Source organism: Ptychodera flava, chromosome 16 (genome assembly GCF_041260155.1).
Source record: "Ptychodera flava strain L36383 chromosome 16, AS_Pfla_20210202, whole genome shotgun sequence".
Lineage (NCBI taxonomy): Eukaryota > Metazoa > Hemichordata > Enteropneusta > Ptychoderidae > Ptychodera > Ptychodera flava.
In genome coordinates this window covers 32344369-32369237 of record NC_091943.1, presented here as the reverse complement: position 1 = coordinate 32369237, position 24869 = coordinate 32344369, and the positions used below count along the sequence as shown (strand labels likewise).

At 36.4% G+C, this 24869-nt stretch overlaps 1 protein-coding gene across 1 annotated transcript in view; it reads left to right on the top strand.

The window, feature by feature from the left end:
- The window catches only part of LOC139114618 (caspase-3-like), a 35348-nt gene that overhangs the window by 5350 nt on the left and 5129 nt on the right, over positions 1-24869 (top strand). Inside the window, exons 2-5 of the mRNA XM_070676436.1 lie at positions 15342-15587; positions 17519-17626; positions 22234-22433; positions 24107-24386. Of these exons, the coding sequence (XP_070532537.1) occupies positions 15342-15587; positions 17519-17626; positions 22234-22433; positions 24107-24386 (834 nt within the window). The remainder of the gene's footprint in view (positions 1-15341; positions 15588-17518; positions 17627-22233; positions 22434-24106; positions 24387-24869) is intronic.

The following is a 24869-nucleotide window of genomic DNA, read 5'->3' as shown; positions in this document are numbered from 1 at the left end:
ATTCACAGACTATTTATCAAAATTTTGAAAACGTACTTTTATGCACACCATTCTTCTCAATTCTCATTTTAAATAATTTGGAAAATTATGCATTATTGAGAGAGGAGATAGCATTTTTGTGAAATTTGCCAGAGATTGTGTCCTCAGCCATACAGAATAATGTGATGGAAAGTAGGGAGACTAGTTGCACCTGTTTTATGAAACAAAAGGATATTGATTTTTTGCAATGGAAGTGACAAAAGAAATTTGCATGCTAAGTTTTCTCAGAGAATGACCCTTCAGTTCGTCATAACTTGCTGCCTAAAAGTATGGCATTTGTAGTACCTACAGAATGTGACGTTTATGGTTGTTTAGTGGTTATTTTGAAACTTTCACTGAAATATCTAAACGTACTTTTACTAGATATTATTTATCAATTATCTGATGCTGCACACTAGTGCTTACATGCAGATGAAAAAGTTTTTAGAAAGTAACCTTCATGGGTACAAATCAAGAGGAATTGTGGGAATTGATTGTACTGTGCGCTGGGCCTAGCAAAAATCGGCCAGGAAAGAAATTCAACCAGCGAAGAAGTGCATGAAGCTGTGACGGTAGAGAATTCCACAAACGAAGAGCACAAATTTATTTTCCTTCTTACGAAAGGCAAACCGATCTGAAATAATGCAATAGCAATAGGGTTTTAAACGTCTACATCAGTGTTTAATAGTTTCTGGAACTTTTCTGCCTACATGATCTAAAATATTATATACACACAAAAAATAATATGTACATATTATAGTATGTACATATTAGGCTTAAAGACTGAAAATAGGATTGTAGGAGGGTTTAATTATGTCCTGTTTTACAGTTTTAACTCGCGTTATCTATAAAGAACTTGAGTCGGTCTCTGGCTATTCATGGTTAGCAAATATGTTTGCACTTCTGTCAATATCAGTATTATTTTAACTGCTTTACTTTGCATATGTTATTTGTGTAGACAAATGTAGTCCGAAGTTAACCAGTAAGAATATTTTTATTTTTCCAACTGAACAAAAGTTGGATCAATTCGTTTTTTGACGAAAAGTAAAAATGAAATTAGACGAAAAGATGGCAACATCCGATGATCAATCACTAGAGAATTGGAACAAAACTGGAAATGTTAGAAAATGAACGACAATACTGAAAATTCGAATGTTTGCAATGACACTGACGCAGTTATGATACAGGGGGGACAACTGATGAATTAAACAGACAGCTAGATGGTTATACCACAGTGAAATGAGGATAAATACCAGAGATTTCTAAAAATCAAAAAGTTTGTCGATAACATAAGGAAAGAAGCGAGGTAAGGCAGACGAAGAATATCTAAAATAATTTGAAATTATAATATAAACATATAAATGCCTATCACGTAGCATATTATTTTCCATGCATTAACACGGACTGTCAACATTTCCGTCATAAAATTATCTCTCCAGATGAAAATGAGTGAACTGGTGTGTACATGAATTGAGTTTTGCCAGACTTGGTGAACGATTTACCAAAGCGAAAGCAATGGCTTATTAATTGATCGATGTTGAACGTTAAATCTCCTTTCCACGTTTTACCCTTTGAGCGCTGTAATTTTCTCCCACCAAAATTTTAGTGCAAAATTTTACCAATTGTATGATTTTTCTGTAATTTTTTGATAATTTTGGACCAAATCGACATCACATTTCATTGGCTACAGGTTTTTCCCAATTTTTTTGCAAAAATTGGAGAAAAATTGACAGGGGTTTATTATATAAAGGGGACAAAAATAGACTTTGGCGCTCAAAGGATTAAAGTTCACGCAAGACGCCTCCAATCTAATACTGAGGAAAACACCATGAAACGTTACGTGTTGTTGTCGCATGTCGCAGTTGTGAAGTCGCAGGTCGCAGTTTGACAAACACGCAGGTCGCTGTTGTGAAGTCGCAGGTTACACCTAGGTCTAAATGCCGAAGTCGCAGGTCGCATGTTTTCAAACTCGCGGGACGCAGGTCGCAGTTTTGAAGTCGCAGGTCGCATGTCGCATGTCGTGACCGGTCTTCCATAGCTGAGTGTAGTGTCCTCAATGTTTCGTAAGCTCTACACGAGTATATAGATAGAAATACACCAGAAGTTCGTTTCCGATCTTAATATTTTACTATTGCATGAGGCCTTAACAAAGTGGGGGACTGCTCCCATCTCACTCCTATTGAAGTTGAGAAGACTTATGTTTACAAAAATGTATGTTTATCAACAAAAAAATCACGCACGCGCAGCGCGACGACCACTGCGCTTTAAAGCTGACAGCCACTTTAAATGAAATCACCCACCTATTGTAACTAGCATATATACTTGGAAGTTCATCAAGTTATTCGCAGCATCCAAATGAAGCTTAGTTTCAGTGATTTGTGTTCAGTTGTGGGATTGTGCACTAGTGTGTGCATGAGTGTATGAATACATATTACATGCCAATAGTTCATAGTAGTGAAGTCTAATTAGTGACGAGTCACAAAAAGTGGAAAGTTTGTTCTCACCTAAAAATTATACCCACTGTTTGGGCCGTTAAATGTCCAAACAATGTCACTAAGTGTGTGTCTGTGTGTGCTTGTGTGTGTGTGTCATTCAGTCTGTTCATCCGGCTGTCTGTCGAGCTTGGTATTGTTCCGACTTAAAAACCTATGGTCATAATCATAATGTCATGTAATATTTGGTACATGTAATGATCATCAGAAGATCTAGATCTGATTAGATTTTTGGTATGTGTTGCCATCATTTGCATATTTCATGAATTTCTCCATATATCAATACTGAATGCACCAATTTAAACCAGACAATTTAAGTTTATAGATTATGTTTAGGTTTAGTTATGCTGAAAGTTTTATGATCATGGTATTCTAATTATAATCTCACTTGCATAATTATAAATTTCTGTAGGCTATATATCAATATTGAGTTCATTGATTTTCACCAAACCTCTGCCATTTATTAAACATACTTAGGTCTACTCATTCTGAAAATCTGATGAGCATAAAATTTGTAATTATTAACTCATTTGCATATTAATCCTCTTTCTACCAGGTGCCATAGACAAACCACAGAAGTAACTACGACTTGGGAGAGAGAGGATTAATGAATTTCTGTTATTAGGCCATCTAACAATATTGATGGCACTGAAATAGATCAGACATAGGGTAACCTTATCACACTTAGTTTTCTCAAAATGTTTAAATTTGGTTGTATGACAATACTCATAACTAGCTTATTTACATATTTTATGATGTTCTGTAAACGTTTGCCATATTATATCTGAATTGAATGAACTAATTTTGATCAGACTGCTACTGTACATTGGTGAAAAATGAATATGTCATGTTGCAAGGTTAATTAGTGTGACTTGTCATAATTGTTGCTCTGGTTAATGGCTTCGTGTAGTAAGGCCATGCATCAAAACTGAATTGAATTTGATCAGATTTCCAAGGTAATTTCTCACTGGCTCAGTTTTGTTTTTGCATACTGATTAATAGCTTATGATATTTGCATATTTAATAAAATTCTGTAAGTAGGCAATCTGTCAAAAGTGAAAGCACTGAATTTGTTCTGCCTCGTTAGCAGCTCATAAGGTAGTGGTAGATGTCTACTACCATATGAGCTGCTAACGAGTTATTTGGTCAGGGCGATAAGCTCCTATGTTGGTGATCAACAGAACAGATTAATGAAGGGGATTAGGGACTGGGCAATTAACAGATATGGACTGTTTTCTTTGAAATACTATCCACAGATAGCTAGGGTAAAGTAATAGGCACACACTAGACACAGGTAAGGCTTGTATAATGAAAAAAAGTTCAATACATGAAATTTATTCATCATATTCATAACTTCTAGATGAATATTGCTTGTGATACCCTGTGATTACACATATTTCTTTTTGTTATCAAACGTTGTACATACAACAAAGTGATTGGAGCGTTTCTGTCGAATGTGAATTGAAACATTTTTTATATATACCTAAATTTAGTTCAAGAGAAACTTCACAATGCATTTAAGACTGGGTCGTCAGATATGTGGTCAGTTTTAAAATCGTCCATGAATCGTAGGCAGTGCAATGCAAATAGTATAAGCTTAAAGGAATGGTACAATTATTTCAAAAATTTATATGAGCAATGTGGTGACACAATTTCAGGGGATGAAAATCTTTTCTCTCTTATCTTATCTCTCTTCGACAAATGATCACTGATGGCATCGGTGACATGGGGCCTTAGTTAGTGACCACTACCTATCTGTCTTACAGATTGATATATGACGAGTGCCACATGTGGGGCAGGATGCGCTTACTATTTTCGAAACACCTGACATCACTTCTTGGTCTTTTGGCCAGAGGTCCATATATCTTTCTTTCATGAATTTGACTTTGTTTGTGTACCGTCTATTTACTGTCTGTTCTGTGCTGTTTTGTGTCTATGTTTACAACTATTGTCCTACAAATTCTGACCTAGTGTTATTGGATTATGGATTTGTATGATTGCGATTATTATACACACTGTAAATGATTTCTTACATGGCATGGACCCGTCATCAGCCAGTATTCAAGATGACGATATTTTGAACAAGAGTATTTCTATTGAGGAAATCGCATCGAGTCTGAAAAGATTAAAATCTTGTAAATCACCGAGGTTGATGGCATTCCTGGAGAATTTTGAAATTTCAGCAGATGTTACTATTCCCTTTATACACGTTTTGTTCAATAGAATTTTTGAATCTGGTTATTTTCCCGAAGAATGGGCTAGAGGTGTTGCTATATGACATGTTTTTGGTTAAAGTGTTTACCCTCAATTCTCAATGAGTGATTGATATCATGGGCAAATGAAGCTGTAGTAGGAGAATGTGGCAGATTTCCTATTTTTGTGTACTCTCTGAAACGCTGTATTAAGTTTTGGTTAAGGTTGTTAAAACTACCCTCCTCAAGATTGCCATGCCAAGCATATATAATGCTTTTCCAACTTGATGAATTAGGGGTTACATTGATGAAGAATGTTTGTATTCTTATGGTTTGGCTTTTTATGGCTGGACACAGGAGGTTGCGTAACAAAGAAATGTTCTTATAGCGAGAGTCCAAAATAAACCGCAGACTGACTTTGATAAGCCCCTATCAATTTCCCTCGCAATCTTTCAATATCCCTTGGAAAACACCGAGGCTATAGGTGTATTCCTCTGTTTAAAAAGGGAAATAGAAATGACACTGGTAATTATCGGGGTATTTCTCTTTTAAATGTTTTTGGTAAAGTGTTTACCTCAATTCTCAATGAGCGTTTGACATCATGGGCGGATCTCAATAATTAAGATCTGACTGTCAGCGGGTTTTCGAAGAGATCACAGCACAGTTGATAATATCTTTGTTTTGCACGCAATGATACAAAAATATTTGAGTGTAAGGGGTGGGAAATTTATTGTCTTTTCGTTGATTTTGTCAAAGGCATTTGACAGTGTGAATCATTCTTTACTTCTTTATAAGCCTTTCTTCTTGGTGTCTCAGGTAAAATGTTTTCTATTCTTCGTTCCATGTATTCAAATGTAAAATCATATGTAAAGTCTTGGTCTAAGCTTTCAAATTATTTTGATTGTTCATCTGGTGTTAGGCAGGATGTATGCTTAGCCCTGTACTATTTACTTTCTTTATTGAAGAATTGAACGACATGTTAAAAAACTCTGGTAGCATTGGAATTCAATTAACACAAGATATGTACAATTCATTTTCACTGCTGTACGCTGATGATGTTGTAATATGTTCTGACTCTGTTGTAAACTAGCTACAGAAGTTGATTAATATTTTGGGGAATTTTGCACTAAATGGGCGATGGCTGTAAATATTAATAAGACAAAAATAACGGTTTTTCGTAATGGAGTTCACAGAGCTCGTAAAGAAAAATGGATTTTGAATGGTCAAAATATTGAAGTTGTTTCTTATTATAAATAAAATTGGTCTTGTTTTATCTTCTAGAAATAGATGGGTTAAAGCGGTTGCGACATTAGCGGAGCAAGCCAATAAAGCACTAGCCATGTTATCTGTCGCAACAAAAAAATTGGACGATTTCCATGTAATATACATTTTATGCTTTTTGACACAACTATTTTACCAATTATGATTTACGCTTCTGAAATTTGGGGTTTCCAACGTTATGAAAAACTTGAACAAATACAGAGAAAGTGGTGTAGGGCTTTTTTAGGTTTGCCACCAAGTGCAACAAATGAAGCTGTTGTAGGAGAATGTGGCATAGATTTCCTATTTTTGTGTACTCTCTGAAACGTTGTATTAAGTTTAGGTTAAGGTTGTTAAAACTACCGTCCTCAAGATAATTGCCACGCCAAGCATATGTCATGCTTTTCCAACTTGATGAATTAGGGAGGCATAACTGGTTACATCAATTAAGAATATTTTATATTCTTATGGTTTGGCTTTGTATGGCTGGCACAGGAGGTTGGTAACAAAGAAGTGTTCTTATAGCGAACGTCAAAATGAACCGCAGACTGACTTTGATAAGCCCCTATCAATTTCCCTTGCAATCTTTCAAAATGAACCGCAGACTGACTTTGATAAGCCCCTATCAATTTCCCTTGCAATCTTTCAATATCCCTTGGAAAACACCGAGGTACTTTGATCAGTGTTGCCAATAAACAGGTCAATAAACATACAAGGCGTGTGCTGTTTATTGCCATTCGATCTCCCTATGCAAGCTTCTGCATGGATCAAACATACAGCTATAATGGCTGTTTGATATCAGCGTACATTCAACGAGGCTCACGGCACGCTGATTAAAGAGAAAGGATCTTCAGCGGAAACTCGTTCATCTTCATATGGCATCACATATCACATCGCATATAAATTTACAGACTGACAGCAACGTAGTCATACATTTCTCAATGCGAATACTCTCACCTCACCGCTATATAAAATGGTCTGATACACTTCAGCATCTGATACGACAGACCTTTACAGCGAGATTGATTGACATGTTCGCCATGTAAGTTTGCTACAATTTACTGTATTTCTATACAACTTACTGTGGGAATTTCAGTACCGAGACTGCGACAAACGACTTCTAATGAAATTTGATCAGCGATTTCGCAACGTCTTCTGCGGCACATCCATCATATCACGGTAGGCATCGTACTTGCATGTAGAGCAATTCGTACTACCCCTTCGGAAGTGGTTTATTCCAAGAGTCCCATCAAAGTATTAATTACTTATAAACGGCCCTTTTGAAAGTTCAGAGAGTGATAGACCGTTGGACATTTCAAAAGTGAAAAAGTCCCTCGATTTGCCTTGCAATGGATCTACAGCAGAGAAAGAGAATTATAGAAAAATGGCTATCAGGTGTTTCCCAAACCAGCATCGCCACAGAAATGCATCGCCCCTCAGCACCTGTGCACGATGTCGTAATCAAATACCGGAGAACCGGGCTTGACTCTGAATTTGTTGCACGGAGTATTCGGCGTGTCACATTTTAATATATACAAGGACCGTTCAAAGGGATGGAAATGGTACTATTTTTAGCTCACATTTGGTATACCAATGTGAGGTAATCGTATAAGCTGAATCAGTTCATTTGCATCCCATTTGCATGTCTGTATGTATGTACGTATGTATGTATGTCCGTCCACGTCAAAAACAGCTAAACGGCAGAACCTACTGTCTTAGTATTTGGTGTACAGGTTCACCTAGGGGTGGAGATGTGAATTTGTTCAAATGAACTTGTCAGTGTCAAAAATATGCAAATGAGGGGGAAAAAAGGAAAAACCCTGCAAATTGCTAAAACTCTGTAACCGTTGGTTAGATAGGGTTGAAACTTGGTGTGCAGGTTCCTTTAGGTATTCTAAAGTAGGTGTTTAAAATTTGGGATGAAATTTGCATGTTTCTATTTTTCAGGTAATTTTTTCAGTTTTTAGTCAAAAACTGTTTAACTCTGAAACCACTCATCTGATTGCTTTGAAAGTTGGTATACATGTTCCTCAGGATGATCTCAGTCAAGTGTATACAAATTGAATTGAAATTTTCATATTTGTAATTTTGGGGCAATTTTCTGAATTTTTGGTCAAAATTTTTTTTATTCAAGAATAACTTATCTGATAGCTTTGATATTTGATATACAGGTTACTAAGGTTGATCCAAATCAGTTTGATGAATATCGTGAAGATATCTTGAATTTTATATTTTTGCTGAATTTTTTGGTTATTTTTCTCATTTTAAGTAAAATTTCTTCTTCTCTGAAACCGCTAGCCCAATTGCTCTCAAATTTGGATTGGACGTTTGCAAGGGTATTACCCTTCTAATTGTTGAAATTATGACAAAATTGGAAATATTACTGTTTTGGGACAATTTTTGTCATTTTTGGTCAAAAAATCATAAAATATATTTTCATTTTAAAGCCCCTGGACAGACGGCTTTTATATTTGGTGTACAGATGTCCAGGGATGACAATAGTTAGATATGTGGAAATTGTCCTGAAATATACAAATTTGTATTTTTAAGACAATTTTGTCATATTTGGTCAAGAAAACTTGTTCTCAAAATTACTTGTCTGATAAGCTTTGTAATTTGGTACAAAAGTCCTGAGGGATGTTATTAGATAATATTTTCTGCTCAAAGTGTTGGGAAACCCCCAAATAGTTATATTTTAGGTAATTTTCTTTTGTGACCTTAAATGATCTACACCAACCAAGGATTTGTTGTGAGACAGTTTCGAAGGCTGTGAACATAATTTTGTCATGTTAAATATCAATTTGTTGTAAAATTTGATCAGAAAACAAAGCTGAGGTATTTTTTTTCATTTTATTTGCAACTTTCGCATGTAAGACATACAAAAACTGATGAGAAATTTGGATCCAGGATAATTCCAGAGTTGTAATCACCACCCACAGTGGAAGACATTTCACCATCTGTAACAGGGCTCCCGCTACCCGATCGCCAATTAGCCAAATGCGAAAGAAAGTTTAAAATGGCTACAAAAATTCCAGTTTGGCGAACATAGTGGCTAATGAATTTTTCCTGCCCAGGTGCCACCTCAACAAAAAACTACAGCTAACAATAAAAAAGTCGTAAGATGTTGAAACAGTTTACCCTCCTTCCTACAAAGTTGCAATGTATTGAAACAGTTTACTCTCCTTTCTACAAAGTTACAAATTCCCTGGTACGTGGAGCAGACATTGTTGCTGTTCCGTCTGCGGTACATAGAGGCTTTGTTTTGCCTCCTTGAGTCCCGTTCGTCCTAGTCTATCTAGAAGTTTTACCTACTTTGCTAGAATCAAAATTTGGCCTGCAACTACTCAGTTTGATAGTAAAAACCGTAATTTAAAAGGGAAATTTCACAAACGGAGCAATAATACGAAGGAAGAGGAGAAAAACTGAGGTTTTCTGAAAGGTCAAGTCTAGGTCATCTCATCATGTGATGTCACGCATGAAGACCCTTTAAGTGCACAATTATGGTTCAAAAGAGCCACCTAGGGTGGTCCAATAGGTAAAGGTAATTTTGGTGTCTTCCAATTTAAATGGCATTCAGCTTGACTGTCATTTTTAAATTAAATTTATTAAGAGTCATTGCAAAGGGATATTGTCGACAGTAATTGCAGTAAGCATATCCATTGTCAAATCATCACATTTGTGAATTGCAATTTTGCATGTAAACATTAAAGCAACAATTCATTAAAATTGTTAATTCGGTCTATTTCAAACTGCTATAACTTATACAAGAAATTATGTGATTCTGAATTATTTTAATATTTTTGTAGATACCACCAGTTTAATGATGTAGAAGTCAACATCACCAGACATTTCTTTATCATATCAAAATATCACATGAAAATATATCTGTGTTAAAATGTTATCATAATCATTAAAACAATGTATACTCTCAAACAGTGAGTAATTTAAATGAACATATATCATTGTGTTTTGTTTTACACGAGTAATGTTTTGCCAAACCCTTTGGTCTCAAGAAAAATACTCATACTCAAAATGCTATTCAGCCTGCTTGATCACAACTATGACATACAAGTAACAACGGGGCAAAATTGTATCTGCACTACCAGTGTGCTACTAAATGCTTTCTCCTGCACCATTGTTTTTATTCTTGTGGCTAAAACATTTTGGTTATGGAAGACTGCATAAATTTGCCACATGAGAAGCTTGTAGCTTATGACAAGCTATCATACTGTGAACACTAAATGAATGCAGCAGAAATGTTCTGTACCTGTGGTAATATACGCTTCACTTTGCTACAGCACCAGATTTTTAGAATTCAATTGATACCTTATTTTATTTCTGGTGGTAAAAGTTTACCATCTGAAATGAAAAAGTATTTCTATCCTGGAAATGTCATAAAAACACAGATTATTCAATATAAACTGAATAAATATGTCTTTAATGAAAAAACTATCAGGAACATCATACAAAACATCTCGATTTGTAAAATTAGGAACTCCTGAATGCGAAGAAAGCTGTAATTGCCAAGCTTAATTGAGATCATAAAGTGGCTAAAAGTTGCTCAAAGTGGCTACAAGATTTTTGATTTGGCTAATCAGTTGGCTAATCATTTTGGTGACTTAGGGGGAGCCCTGCCCCCCCCCCCCCCTTTTACAGTGGAAGGAATTTCACTATCTGTAACTGATTTAAGTGCTGTTTACATTTGAATGATAGCACTCATAGCATTAATTAAAACATCCCCAAAGTTGTAAATATACTGCCAGCTGGTCTTATGTAAACATGGTCAACCAAGGGGTGGAACATTGATATTCAGAGGGGGTAGGGGATAGAAGACTGATGAGGTAGCATTCCTTCTTAAAAGATCTCTTTATATTTTTTCCCACTCTTTTCCACCCCCCCCCCTCTCCAACCTTTCTTTTTGTCAAGCTTCTCTAGCTAATTTTTTGTTGACATTTGCTTGTGTATGTAGGATCTGCTTGTCCCATTGCTATAGAAGTTGGTATGCATGTTTCTAAAGTTTACCTCCAGTACCGAAGTTGCAGACCTTACTTGCTTTTGTCATTCTTGTTTTCTGGTTGATCTTTGATACCCATACTGGTATGTACCAATTCTGATAAAATGTGAGTGACACCGCATAATTGCGGTATTTTTTCAAGATGCGTTGAATTTGGAATATGAAAATGGACGACCAGTGCTTTATCCTGGTGACGTTGTTGTAATGGACAATTATGGGTTTCACCATGGACGTTTAGCTGAAGGTGACTGCGGGACTGTTGCAAGCGAGAAACATCAGTCAAATTTGCAACCACCCTACAGTCCAGAATTCAATACCTGTGAACTGTGTTTTCATTATATCAAATTCAATCTCCAGAAAAACGACGAATTTTCCTGGAATCACACCGAATTGGCACAGCTTGATGCAATCAGTACCATCACATCAGAAATGTCCCGTGCATTTTTTAAGCATTGTGGATTTCCATGTTAACTAGGAGCTTATGCTCAAAAACAAACGGCCCTTTTAAGGGCCACCAATTTTCCGAAAGAGAACTACCGTTACAGAAATAAAACACACAACGCACGCATAAACAATCTACACTTCAGAATGAGTGACGAGTTGAAAACTTGACCTAATGTTTTATTTTAATGCTAACTTACTCGGGTGTGAAATGGTAAGTAAGATAACCATGAAAAACAACAACGCAACGTTAACACAACGTTAAAAGTACATTTTGAAATATACAATATGAAAATTAAGTTACTGTCGCCAAAGCATAGACATCGTGTGAGGAGCAAGTAAATATGTGGTAAAGCCAGTAAAGCTTACTCAATCTGTAAAAGACATCCAAACATGAGCTACTGACCAAGGTCAAACAAACTATGGTAATTCAATAATCAAATAAATGCGACGGTGCAAAAACTAGAAAGGCGAAACAACCAACGGACGTAACAGAATATAAAAATGGACAGACCGCATGAATTAGGCAACCCAATGCACAAAATTGACGCCAATTACATAATTGAGATAAATAACAACAAACGTGAAAAACAGCAAATATAGAGGGCAATTTCAAAAATTACGACGCAAGTTTGTTAGCCGCTTCTAGAAGTTTGCTGAGGTTGTTACGGGCTAATCTTCATTCTTTTCACGCTGGTGTAGTTCAGACACGACGTTTATATTTGTATCTGTACTGGTAGACATTTGGACGTTTTGAGGGTTACTGTTACTGGTATACACTTCACCCGAGTTCTGAACGGGTACAGACGCTGTTACTGTTGGCAAACGACCCTGTGGGATTGTAGTCAAGTTCGGGGAATACCCAAGTCCCGCGTTTACATCGTACACACCGTAATTCAAAGACTTGCCCACGACCGCTGCATTTTGGAGCATGGGTCCCGTCTGTGTCATAGGATATTGCGGGGTAGGAAAGGATCTGGGCAGTCCATACGGTACTTCATGTCGATCTGGGAATGTAAAATTACCGTAAAGGTCACGCATTGGATTGAAGGGTATCCATGGTTGTGGCACAGTCGGCAATTTAAAGCGTCCATCTAGCTCCCAGTGCTGTCGATGGTGTTGGCCTCGCGCATCGCCTTTTCTCCTCTCGGGACTGGAATTTTCATCTGAATGATACAGCTGTTTCCGAGGCTTCTTTTTATATTTCATTTTTTTCCTCGATCTATAATGTGATTCGTACTCAGATTCAGTCTCGGTCGAGGTACTAGTCTCGTCAAATGTGTGGACCCAACGACCACTCCTAACCCTTGGCTTGCGTTCAACTTTAATTGGCGAAACTGGAAATTAAAAGAAACCAAACAAACTCGAATGAGTAGTGAAACCCAAGACCCCGCTCCTTTGTAATCTACAAAACGTGAAATACGCACTTGAAAAAATATACCAGTCTTGATTTAGGTATTTGGCAACTGCTTACCTGACATCAGCGATCGGATATATTCTGCAGAAGCCGCTGAGCATTTATCTTGTTGAGAAGTGTTTCCCAAACCATACACTTTCTTTTTCTTCTCATTTAGTATTTTGGAGAATTCCACACGATTTGACACCACATCTACATGTACTGGTATATTGGTTCACGTTGTTACCGTAAGCTTCTCTCAATATAGTTAGGTCCCGTTGTAATTCGACTTTTCCACTTTGAGTCTTTGGATTGTAAACGTCCGGAAACGCACGGGTTAACCGAGACCCGATAGCAATTGAGAAGGCAGAGATAGTTTTACTCTGAAAGTCTTCGAGTTGTTTTAATTGTGACTCTTTCTCTCGTATCTCTCTCGTTTTCTTTGACTCCTCTTCTTTCAATCGTGCCACTTTAGCAAAGTGGTCCTGTTTGTGTCTGTCTTTCCTGCCGCAGTAAAGGTAGCCTTTGCAAGGCGTTCCGACGAGGCAACTTTCGTTGTTTTTATTACCTGTTACCAGCTCTGTGGCAGACAGCGCATATGCTTTGCCTGTTCGTGCCGATTGGTGAGGCAAGAGCTACCGGCCATTCCATTTCTTTGCGTTGTTGTTGGCCATTTTCTCATCTTTCAACAACGCTATTTCTTTGGTAAGATCACTCACTTTCGCAGTTTTCCAGTCCGTGCGGCCCTGCCTTTCGAACCCAGACTCATACGATAGTTGTCGTCGCGATTCGGGCAAGGGCGCGTAGTTTTGATTATCGTCGTTGAATGTCCGATCGCCTTCGGTACTAGAACGATGACTTTTTCTGGGTGTGATCAAACATGGACTATCAGTGTCATTCCCACGTGGTCTTCTTTGCTTGATACAAGCAGGTGAATTTTCCATAATTTCTAATCGCACACGACGATACTCTGCGTGAGGAACAGGATCAGAACAGCGAAACAAATCCTGCATGTCCATGTCGCTGTTACCCAGAGTAATTTTTTCATTAGCTTCATTTGTATACTGCATCTGAAAATCGGCGTCGCGTAGAACAACGACATTTTCTTTAACTAGCTAGACTAGTCGTTCCGTGTAAATGTTTCGGATTTTGCCATGGAACTTGACTTGAACTTGAAACAAAGCCATGACATTGCCATGTGCTCTCACACTGACATTTGAGTGTTTTCTTTGCAAGCTCACGGAATTACCATTCAAGTTTGGGTAAGCCTAAAGTAGGTCATGTGATATGACTGCACACGGGAAATACTTTGCAGTTACTATAGATGAACGAAACAGTATAAAGCCAGTGCTGTAAAATCAAGTTTGAACAAATTAACATTACAATTACAGGTATTAAAATCGCATGCTTTATTTCATTTCTTGTCAACCACTTTGGGCTTCAAAATGGTTTCTTCCGGAAAGGGAGCCAGAAATAGAAGGGAGATCGAATGGCGGTAACACAGCAGGCGCCTTGTATGTTTATTGGCCTGTTTACCGGCAACACTAACCAAAGTACCTCGGTGTTTTCCAAGGGATATTGAAAGATTGCGAGGGAAATAGATAGGGGTTTATCAAAGTCGGTCTGCGGTTCATTTGGACGTTCGCTGTAAGCAATTTGGAGAAAAGGGTAATAGATATTTGCAAGCAACGATGGTGGGAAACACTATGAAAAGACATAAAATGCGTACATACATTGAGTTTAAGAGCGCCCTTGAACCAGAGAAATACATTTCTTTAAATATTAATGTTAAAATCCGCCAAACAATAGCATGCTTCCGTTGTTCATGCCTTCCTTTAAATATAGAAAAGGGTAGACATGTGGGTTTAGCTTCAACTGAAAGATTTTGTGAAATATGTTATTTTAACAAAGTTGAAGATGAGTCATTTTTTGTTGGAATGTCCCAATTATCATAATATCAGATCATTGTACCTACCTGAAGATATCTGTATTCATCCAAACACATGTAAGTTTCAGCGTTTATTACATTCTACCGATGAATGTGTATTACGTAAGCTTGGTATTTTTCTATTTAAAGCTTTTCAGTTGCGAAAAGAAATACTTTGTAAGTTAAATGTAGACAATCCTTAATGTAGAAATTGTTAATTACGGATTGGTTTATTTTTGTATTGTAAATTTTTAAGTTTAATTTATTTGCATTTTTTGACGTGTTACTCCTCTGCAGATGGGCCGGAGGCCTTGAAATGCAATAAACAAACTGAATCAATACCTAAATAGTTATAGCAGTGTGGACTTACATGTCTGGGATAAAGTCAAGAAGGGAAAGAGAGAATAAATATATATTTTTTACCAGCATTAACCAGTTTACATTCCCACTACAAATTTATTTCTTATAGTCAGCCAACATATTGACCTTGTTCCAAACATGGCTGTAATTTTTTGAATAGCACTATAATATGCAAACAAAAATTATGTGCCTCTAACCTATTGTGGCACTATCATTATAAGTAGATGTTGTTTCTCTACAGGTGTATTAGTGGAAGAAAGTGATGTATCTGTTCACACAGCAACGTTGGATAGTGGTATTGCAGCATCCCATGCTGCTGCTATGCCTGCTGCAGCACAACCACAGTCAGTTGCTGCAGCTGCACCAGTGCGGAGGCAACCACGGCCAGTTGCCACAGTTACTGCTTCAACTGGGCAAGCAGATGTAGCTGCAGCTGCCGCAGCAACACCAGAGCTACCACCTGTCAAGAAACATGTAGTGGACAAAGGTAAGGATCATTGTTTTCAGTAGAGTTCAGTACCGTGTTCTATTTTGAGAGTTTAACATGGATGTGGCAAAGTAAATTTGTCCATAACATCTTTGCTGTCTGGTCTCATTATTTCATGAGTAGGATGCATACGGTGTTTCAAATGAGCTAACTCTTCATCCAAAAGTCTTCTTTTTATTTCATTCAACAAAAATAAGAAGATTGTAGCATGTATAACGTACTATCATGGCGATCACTATATCACTGTAACTTATGTTCATTATTGGATTCACCCCTTCCTTCCAATTGGAGAGGGTTGATCATGAGCCACAGCTACATAGCTTTTAACATTTTAAATTTCATTTGACTTGATGAATGTCCAACTTTACCATCTGAAACAAAAAAGGGTATAATTTATCCTAATTTTATTGCAATAAGTGTACTGTATTGTCCTAGGCGAAAATTGTTTCTTTGATTGTTTGGCAAAGGTACAAAGGAGGTGGAACTCTTTTACAAACCAGCAAAATCTAGTACTATAGTCACATGGTCAATGATGACTTGAAGTCTAGATTTTTGCTTGTACCTGTTTTAAGGCATAGATTTGACTTATGACGCTCTGACCTTTACAAAACAGGGATATTTACATGTGAAAGTTGACACTCATTGCATCCTACCATGTAAAAACATTGACACTAATCAACGTGTTGATAGTTGCCCTGCCCACACTTAATACAAGTCTCATGCCCTCAAGAGACTAAATGGCACCATCACCGGCAGCACTCAAATTATAGCATTGTGGATGTATAGATTTGCTGCAATTTCAAAAAATTTCTAAATTGGCTGAAGTATAAGCAGCGATTCAGAGGAACAATTATTTATTCTTCCAGGCCTTACAATGACTCAAAAGTTTGAAAGATGTCTATAAGGTGGGTGTTAAATTGGTTGAAAAACACACTCTGAAAATTTGTTGGTGACTGAAATTGCTTTCTTGATTTGAGAAATAAGAAAACAGCTACCAATAAAGGTAAACTTGCACAAGTTTGTAGATAGTTCTATTTTAAATCACCACATGGTTTGATACTGTGTGATGGTTGGAATATAACTGCTATAAATAAGTAGGAGTCATGGTGTGGTTTTTGATGGGACATCACCAATGGAGAATTTTTTCAAGTAAGGGGCTGTGATAATTAAAACATGCGCATGGTTAACAAAACTAATTACGTTTGGCCCCAACCCCCTCCCCCCTCCCCTAAACGAAAGCTTGGAAGTGCGAAAATCCAATAAAGCCTCATTCTGTATCTGCATACCAACAATTACGTTGCTATGAAATCACGGATACGCTACCAACCCTCCCCCCCATACTTCCTCTAAAATCAATCTCTGTTCATCACCAACTCAACAATGACGCAACCAACAGAATTAAATAAAACTGTGTATCCAAACAGATTATTACGTTATTTTACTCGTGCACTGATTCATATGTATATCAAAAGAATGCTGGTGTAGCACTGGTGCCGTAACTGGCCTGGTACACGCCAAACAATATAGCAATATTTTGCGATACATAAAAATGTGTGGAGAGATGTTGTATTGCGTCTTTTGCCCACGGTAATCGCTATACAGCCAAACCCCCCCCCCCTAAACACAGAAGTTATATTTACCGTGCGTGTGTTTTAATTATCGACAGCCCCTATGGAAAGTTTGTGTTTTTCCCAAAGAACTCAAAAAAGCTGTACGTGCACAGATTCAAAACAGTGCATTTACTTACTATGGCCTAATTTAGGTCTAGTCACGTGCCCATCCCCTCTGTGAAAAAAAATTTGGTACAGCCAACATCATTAACAATGCAGTAATCTGATGTGTAAACAGAAAATGGTGTATAGTGATTCAAAATGGAATAATTACTTTTGAAATTGTCAATATTTTAATTTTTACCTCTTGCCTTCTCAAAGATGATGCAGATATGTCAGAAGGAATGCTTGATTGGAGGACTGAAAACATGTATTCACGGGGTCCAGGGCTTGTTATCATGATCCGAAACTTCACAAAGAACCGAGGTGGTAAGTAACATCCTCTGTAAACTGAGTTTTACATTTCTAGTGCCCAGGGGAACTTATAGATTTGTTTGTGTTCATTGTGCCGTGCATGGTCTGAGTGCGCCTATGTGTCCATTCATGCAAATGTGTCAGAGATGCATTGGGTGACTTCTTTCAAACTTGGTACAAGGATAATACACTATACCATACATGTATATATGCATGTCAATTCGTTTTGTAACAAGATCCAATATGGCCGCCAGGCGCCCATTTTCTTTTGATTTTTTAATATCCAGAGCCTAATACTAAGACATGATTAGGAAACTGCAGTTACACTCACATTTGTACACTTTAACTGTTACATATTGACAAATTTAAATTTTGTTGGGACTATGTCATTGGCAATGACTTGTTCAGGATTAATCTCATTTAATTGCAATTTAAAGGGACATAAGCTGTAACTTGTGGCAAGTTTTTCAGTATTCTGCCTCTGTATATCAACTACCGTGTCTGACCCTAATCCATCTGTCATGCTGAAATTTTGAGTATTCTAAATTACAGTTTAGGGATTCAATGCAGAAAGTGTAGGGAAACCACAAAACAAAAATTCTGAAAAAATAGCGAAAAGATACAGCTTATAGAGCTTTAAGAAAACTCTATGATACTTAATTTCCCATAAATATATGTGTAAATGTACATATTTATGCAAATTTGTATCAATTGACAGTGCGGTAGTATGCAAAGCAAATGATGAAATCTCATTATCAATGGAGAATATTCAGAAATTACAAAGCACTAATATTCAAAGTGCTAAGCATTGATTTTGACTCTTTTGCAAAAAGTATCAAGATAGCTACTTCCAACACTAACACATAATTTCACAATGCTTTGTACACCTTTGCATAAACCGTTTCTTTACAATTGTTTGACCAAAACTTGGGTTATCAATGGTGATTGTGGACCTGCTTAAAGGAAATTGGCTGAACAGATTAAACTGCTTTGCGTGTATGTGGCTTGGTGCTTAAAAAGTATATGAAATTTATTGAAATTTCTCATGGTAAGCTACTTGAGCATTCATCCATAATGTTATTCAGTGCTATTCAGTGCAACTTTACATGGCTGTAAATATCAATTTTCAAAAATCAATGTAACTATGTATTGTTTAGAGGTAGGGAACTTGATCCTAGGGATCAAGTTTGTCCTAGTCTGTAAGAGGATTACGAAGGTGTCACAGCCTTTTGTTTTCCATTGAAATTGTAATCTAGTAAGTAAATTTCCTGGCAAGACAATCCAATGCCTGACCCCTGCCTTTGATACTTTTGATATTCTATCGGGTCAGTCACAATCAGGGTGCGCTAGAGTGTGTCACTTAGGTCAAAATTTCAAGTTCATGATAACTGTCCAGTTAAATAATATGTTGAAAGGTTATGGTATGGGGCATATCTTCCTAAAATTTGGTGAAGCAAACGTCATTAGTATTACCACAGTGCACATTGTTTTATATGGTCAACGCAGTGTCACGGACGCTACAGAAATGTTGTACATGAAACACAAATGTCATAATAAAATTTTAAACAATGATTTGTTAATGCTTTCTTATGTTATTACAATATAAAAGATGCATATTGGCATTAAAATAAGCTATACTTGGTATGATTTACTTAATTTTTCCATGAATAAACACAACCTCAAGTTTAGTGAGAAATACAACAATATTGATCATATTTTTTAATAGGACTTTCAACTTCTCTATGTCCTTTCGCTGGTATGCTGTACTTAAAAGTTTTATTGTCATGAATTAACCATGCTATAGCAACAATATTAATACCATTCAGTGTAATCAAAATGAACTTCTTTCTAAAATATTTCTGTTTAGTATGACATGTAATTTTGTCACGGACGCTACCGAAATCAAACTTGAAAGTTAGGTCAATTTGAATATAAAAAGCAATTAACAATCTGGTTTTTTCTTTCTCGTTTCTCCAAAACCTTTCTGTATCAAACGTTTAAATTGTGAAAATTGTGTCAAAACATTGACAATTTCTTTAAATTGAACAAGAAAGCTATAGCAACTACTGCAAAATCAGTTGGAGTAAAAATCACTGCAGCTGAGCTTACTTCTGGGATCAACCCTCGAGTCGTTTTCTGACGACACTCCTCATGGTCTATAAAACGAGCATCTAAAACAAATCCTTCTTACAAAATTATAGCTTGTTATGTAACTTTGACAACATGTGAAGGAGTAAGCAGTCCGTCGATATCCGGCACGACAACCGAAAAGTCCGGTAAGTTAATTCACACTTTGCCCATACGCTCAAACAGTTAAAAGGTGCATGATAGCGGTTTTAACAACGGGGAAACTGAATTTCTTTTTTGAATTTGTCTACATTTTATGCCACAACTTATCGTATAAAACCAAGATGCAATCTGTAATCGAATTGGTACTACAATCAACCAAACTGAAAAGATTGCTGAGCAGTACAGAAAACATCATCTGGCAAAGAAAATCAAAAACTGAGAGAGCTTCCATATAAGTGATCAAATTGCGGCATGAATTAAATAAACCAATACTCTCCTCAGACCACACCGATTTCAAAGGCCATTTACAGCAAATATTGTTACGAAACCATGAAACCTGGGAATGGCTAAACACAGAGAAAAAGATTTATTTCTCGAAACAGCCTTCCACAACATGCTTTTCAAACACCGGAAAGCAGGCACCAATATCGACCCAAAATCTATTACAAAGTCCATGAAAAATTGACACAAAACCAAAAGTTTGGTTATCGGTTTAAATGCCTAAAACAAGTAATCGTTGTCAGATTAGTACAACATTTACTGTTAACATAACGAGCACTAGCAACGCTCAAAATATGCCCTAAAACAAAAATCCTTATAAGCGTCCAGAAACTCCGGTCGATGCTGGGTCGTGTTATTTATAATATATGACACCACACACCGGATCACTCACTATAGAGTCAGTCAATAGTGGCTAACTCTTTCAATAACAAATCTGGCTTCTCCTACTCGAGGACGAAGATGACTTCATCACACAACCAAGCGGAGGGGATACAAAACAAGAGAACGACTTATAAAGGAACCCCATTTTTGGTTCCGAAACACCGTTAAGACGAATCACTCAATCAACAAACTGGTTTACCGGGGACCCAGATCACATGACTAGGGTCAAAGCACTATCGATTCACCGGTGTCTCGCCATGTATTCCACACAATATAAATGCAATGATCCTTTTATTCACCATAGCGTAATACTAAACAATCTTGGTAGAGCCGATGTGTGGAGTTGCCCTCATTTTCCTTTATATAAAATGTGGTGGTTATTTCACATTTAGATTGGCTTATAATCTGAAAAACAATGTTTGCATTTTATTGTAGCATCCGTGACATAATGAATTGAAATGGAATACACAATAATAAATGCATATACAGCACAGAATTCATTGTTCTTTTCACTAGAATTCTAATAACATATTCAATATAATTACTGCATTCTTAAAAAACACCAATCTAAGTGTTACAGTTGAGGCTGAACATAACTTTTTGAGTGTTTTATTACTTTTTAAAAAATCGATTTTGCACAAATTTACAATTTTATGCCTTGAAGACATTTTGTAACCCACCTCCATGTATGTACACACAATACACACTAGTATTTATATGTTTCAGTGGATTAACTGCTTTAAAATGTTTTTAAATAGTTATTAATTATGACTATGTAGTAAACACCGTCACGGACGCTACACCGTCACGGATGCTACATTTCCATATTTTAGGAATATTAATAGTGAATGCAAGGGACAGTAATTATATAATTTGTTTATTTAAGGTAGGCACCTATTGACACTTAGGCCTGTGACATCAGATCTTTTATAACTCCTGTTGTCCTTAAGATATGAGTGTGTCACGGACGCTACAAGAAATTCCGACCACAACGATCTCCATTTTCATTTATTCACAAAAAGTACAATATGCAATTTTACTTAAATTTTGGTGTATAAAATGCTTGCCATGGATGCTGAGGTTGGAATTAAATTCAATATTACAATATTTTATCCATTTTTCAACATATAAACTAAAGGTATATGTACTTATGGTCATAAAACACAAAAAACATAACGATGTTACAGTTTTGGTAAAAATACCACAGTTTCTGTTCCGATGCACATAGTCACATGAAATAACTTGTGAAAGAAAGGTTAGGTATTCTGCAATAACATATGTAAGCTAAAAATTCCACAATTTTAACACTGTGTTCCAAAAAACATTTTGAAATTAAGTACATTTTGAAGTGAAACAGCATAACGCTACTTTTTACAGTTTTTAAAGGCATTTTTGTGCATGTACAACCAAACCTGCACAATATATGCAATATTTCTTTATATGAACAAGTTAGTTACAACTATTACTACTTATTAGAAACAAATAAGCAATATAATATCAGTCTGAATAGCAGATATATGTCCATAACAAATGAAAATCATCTAGCGCACCCTGATTGTGACTGACCCGTAAGTTTTAAAGTAAATGAACCCTCCTATATATCTGCTGCAAATTAAATTTGTACTATGTATTTTGCACCATAGCAATTATTAGTTTTTTCCTTCGGACAGGTTCTGATATTGATGAAGCTAACATTATTGGGACATTTAAAGGTGTGTTGAACTATGATGTAATGGACCCATCCCATGATCTCACAAAGGAAAAACTTCTCCAACAACTTGATCAGGTGAAAACTTTCATCACCATGAGCAAGCTACTGAAAAAGGAATATTCCAGCTTGATTGTCTTCATCAGTAGCCATGGAGAAAAGGTACTTATTTATTTATTTATTTATTTACTTATTTATCAATACTTTTTAAAATTTCTTTCAAGGTAGTATGCGCCTCGAAAGTGAATGACTTAAACTTTTGCTCAAACTTTCCTTAATGAAACTTTCAACTATTCTCTTATCAAATTTGGGGGTCACCGTGCAAAGTTTGGAACTAGCGAGACAAATTGCCCAACATCTTGCAATATTTGAAATTCAAAATGGCCGCCATCCTTGTGGATGTTGATACCGTGTGACAAAAATTATTTTTTCGGTCTTGTGTATATTGTGCGTCAATCCTTTTTTTAGCTCCATGTGGGGAAAATTAAATTAAATTGGATCATGAAAGAATTGTAGAAATTTTGAGAGTCCAAATATCTGTCCCCGAGGCGCCTCCTGCCGTACATTCCAACTTTTCCCCACACAGTAACTGGCCTGGTTGGGATTATAACACATCCACTAAGGCCAAAGAAAAAAATTGTGCGGTTCCGATAACCTAACCTACCCATTTTTTGCCTACCGACCCAAACTTTTTAGAGCCACGTAAACACAGAAGTAGAAAAAAGCAAGAAAAAACCTGTAAATAACGTGTTCATTACCTGGCATTTGATTTTTGCTTGAACAAGGATGTTGCGACTCTTAAAAATAAAAATATTCATTTGATAATCTACAATGGACTTTCCTAATTTTTTACCTGTTCTTTCTATTCCAGTCATTAATTTGTATCTTTCCATCACCAGATTTTTACATTTGAACACAATTTGCTTCAATATTTTATTTCTTTACTGTTACATTCAGGAAAAAATTGTTGACATGTCTTCACACTTCTTTCATGTTGGAAACCAAATTATACACCAGCATGATTTACAGTTCAATGTTGCATCTTTTTAAAAAGGATTTTATTCTTTTAGTCATATGTTGAATGTTTTTAGGTATGAATTGTAAATGTTTTCCCTGAAGCAGGCTATTTCTGCTGTGAAAAAGCAGTATGGCAAATTACGTACAACTTTCTTCCTCGAAACTCTTTGTGTATTAGTTTTCCTAATATAGCAGAATTTCAGTGGATTTTCTTTACAATTTCGAGGAAAACCCAACAGATGAAGTAAAAAACTAATAACAAACTATCACTATAGAACTTCAGTGTAAAGCATAGAATAACATTTTATCATATTCTATAGATATATTTTTATCACGAAAAGTTCTCTTTGAATCTGTATAGTGAGCACTTACTGTCTATGTAATTCATTTCCAAATGAGCACCTTTGCAGTGATGTTGCTTCAAGTATATTCTGTGAGTAGAAGCTCATCAGAGATACACGTAAATAAAGTAATTGATTTACAACTCAAGCAACTGTAACTTGACTAGAAAAATGTAAACTGGTGAACATGGTCGTACTGTAAAACATGTCTTTGTGGCTAACATTCATTTTAACAAAATTTAGTTTCATCTGTACCGGTACATTCACTAAATCAACTTTTCTCCATATTCATTATGCTTAGGATGATTTGAAAATGAGAGAATGCAACTTGCATTAGAAGTCACCTGTCAATGTGTCACACTTGATGAAAAACTAGTGGAAAGCCAATTATTTGAACTGAGTCAAGGCCTACACTTATGGTCACTCTCTCTCTCTCTCTCTCTCTCTCTCTCTCTCTCTCTCTCTCTCTCTCTCTAGTCGGGCATAAAAACCATGGATCAAAAGGTTGTCTCCGTTGATGAAATTACATCCAAGTTCAATGGTGACAAGCTGCCAGAAATGGCCGGAAAACCCAAAGTTTTTCTCATTCAAGCTTGCCGGGGGAAAGCTCTTGGAAGAGGAGTCAGCATCGACAAATGTGATGATGAACCTGAAGAGGAACAACAGGCGACCGTTCAAGATGATGTTATGCCGTCTCTTGCTCTGCAATCAATACCAGTAAATGCAGACATGCTACTAGCCAATGCCACAACAGAAGGTCAGTTGTAATTCCAGTACACAGTTGCAAAGTCAAGACTCTGAAATCAGAATATCTTACATTTTTACACATGACAAAATACATACAGTAAATTTGTCATTGTAGCATTTCCATCAACAATTTCTTTCTTTTTCCTGTGCACATTTAGACTTGGTACAAGTCTGTGAATAAAAACTTATTTAGTGAATGAGATGTAGTAGAATAATTGCAACTGGTTTTTTTTCTGACTCTGATGTAATAGAGTTATCACTAGATTCATGGACCTTGTCTCTCGCAGCATTTGTGTTATTATGAATTATCAATGAGGTTACATGTCCCATTCGTAAATTGACTTTCATAAGGTGAAATCATAGTAATTCATGGAATTTGAGGAGTAAAAGTGACTTGCTGACGCTGTGCATAAAATTTGTGTGGTGCTTGTTGACAATGTTGCTATCTACATGATCTCAACTGACTGCTGCAATATGCGTGAAGCGATTATGC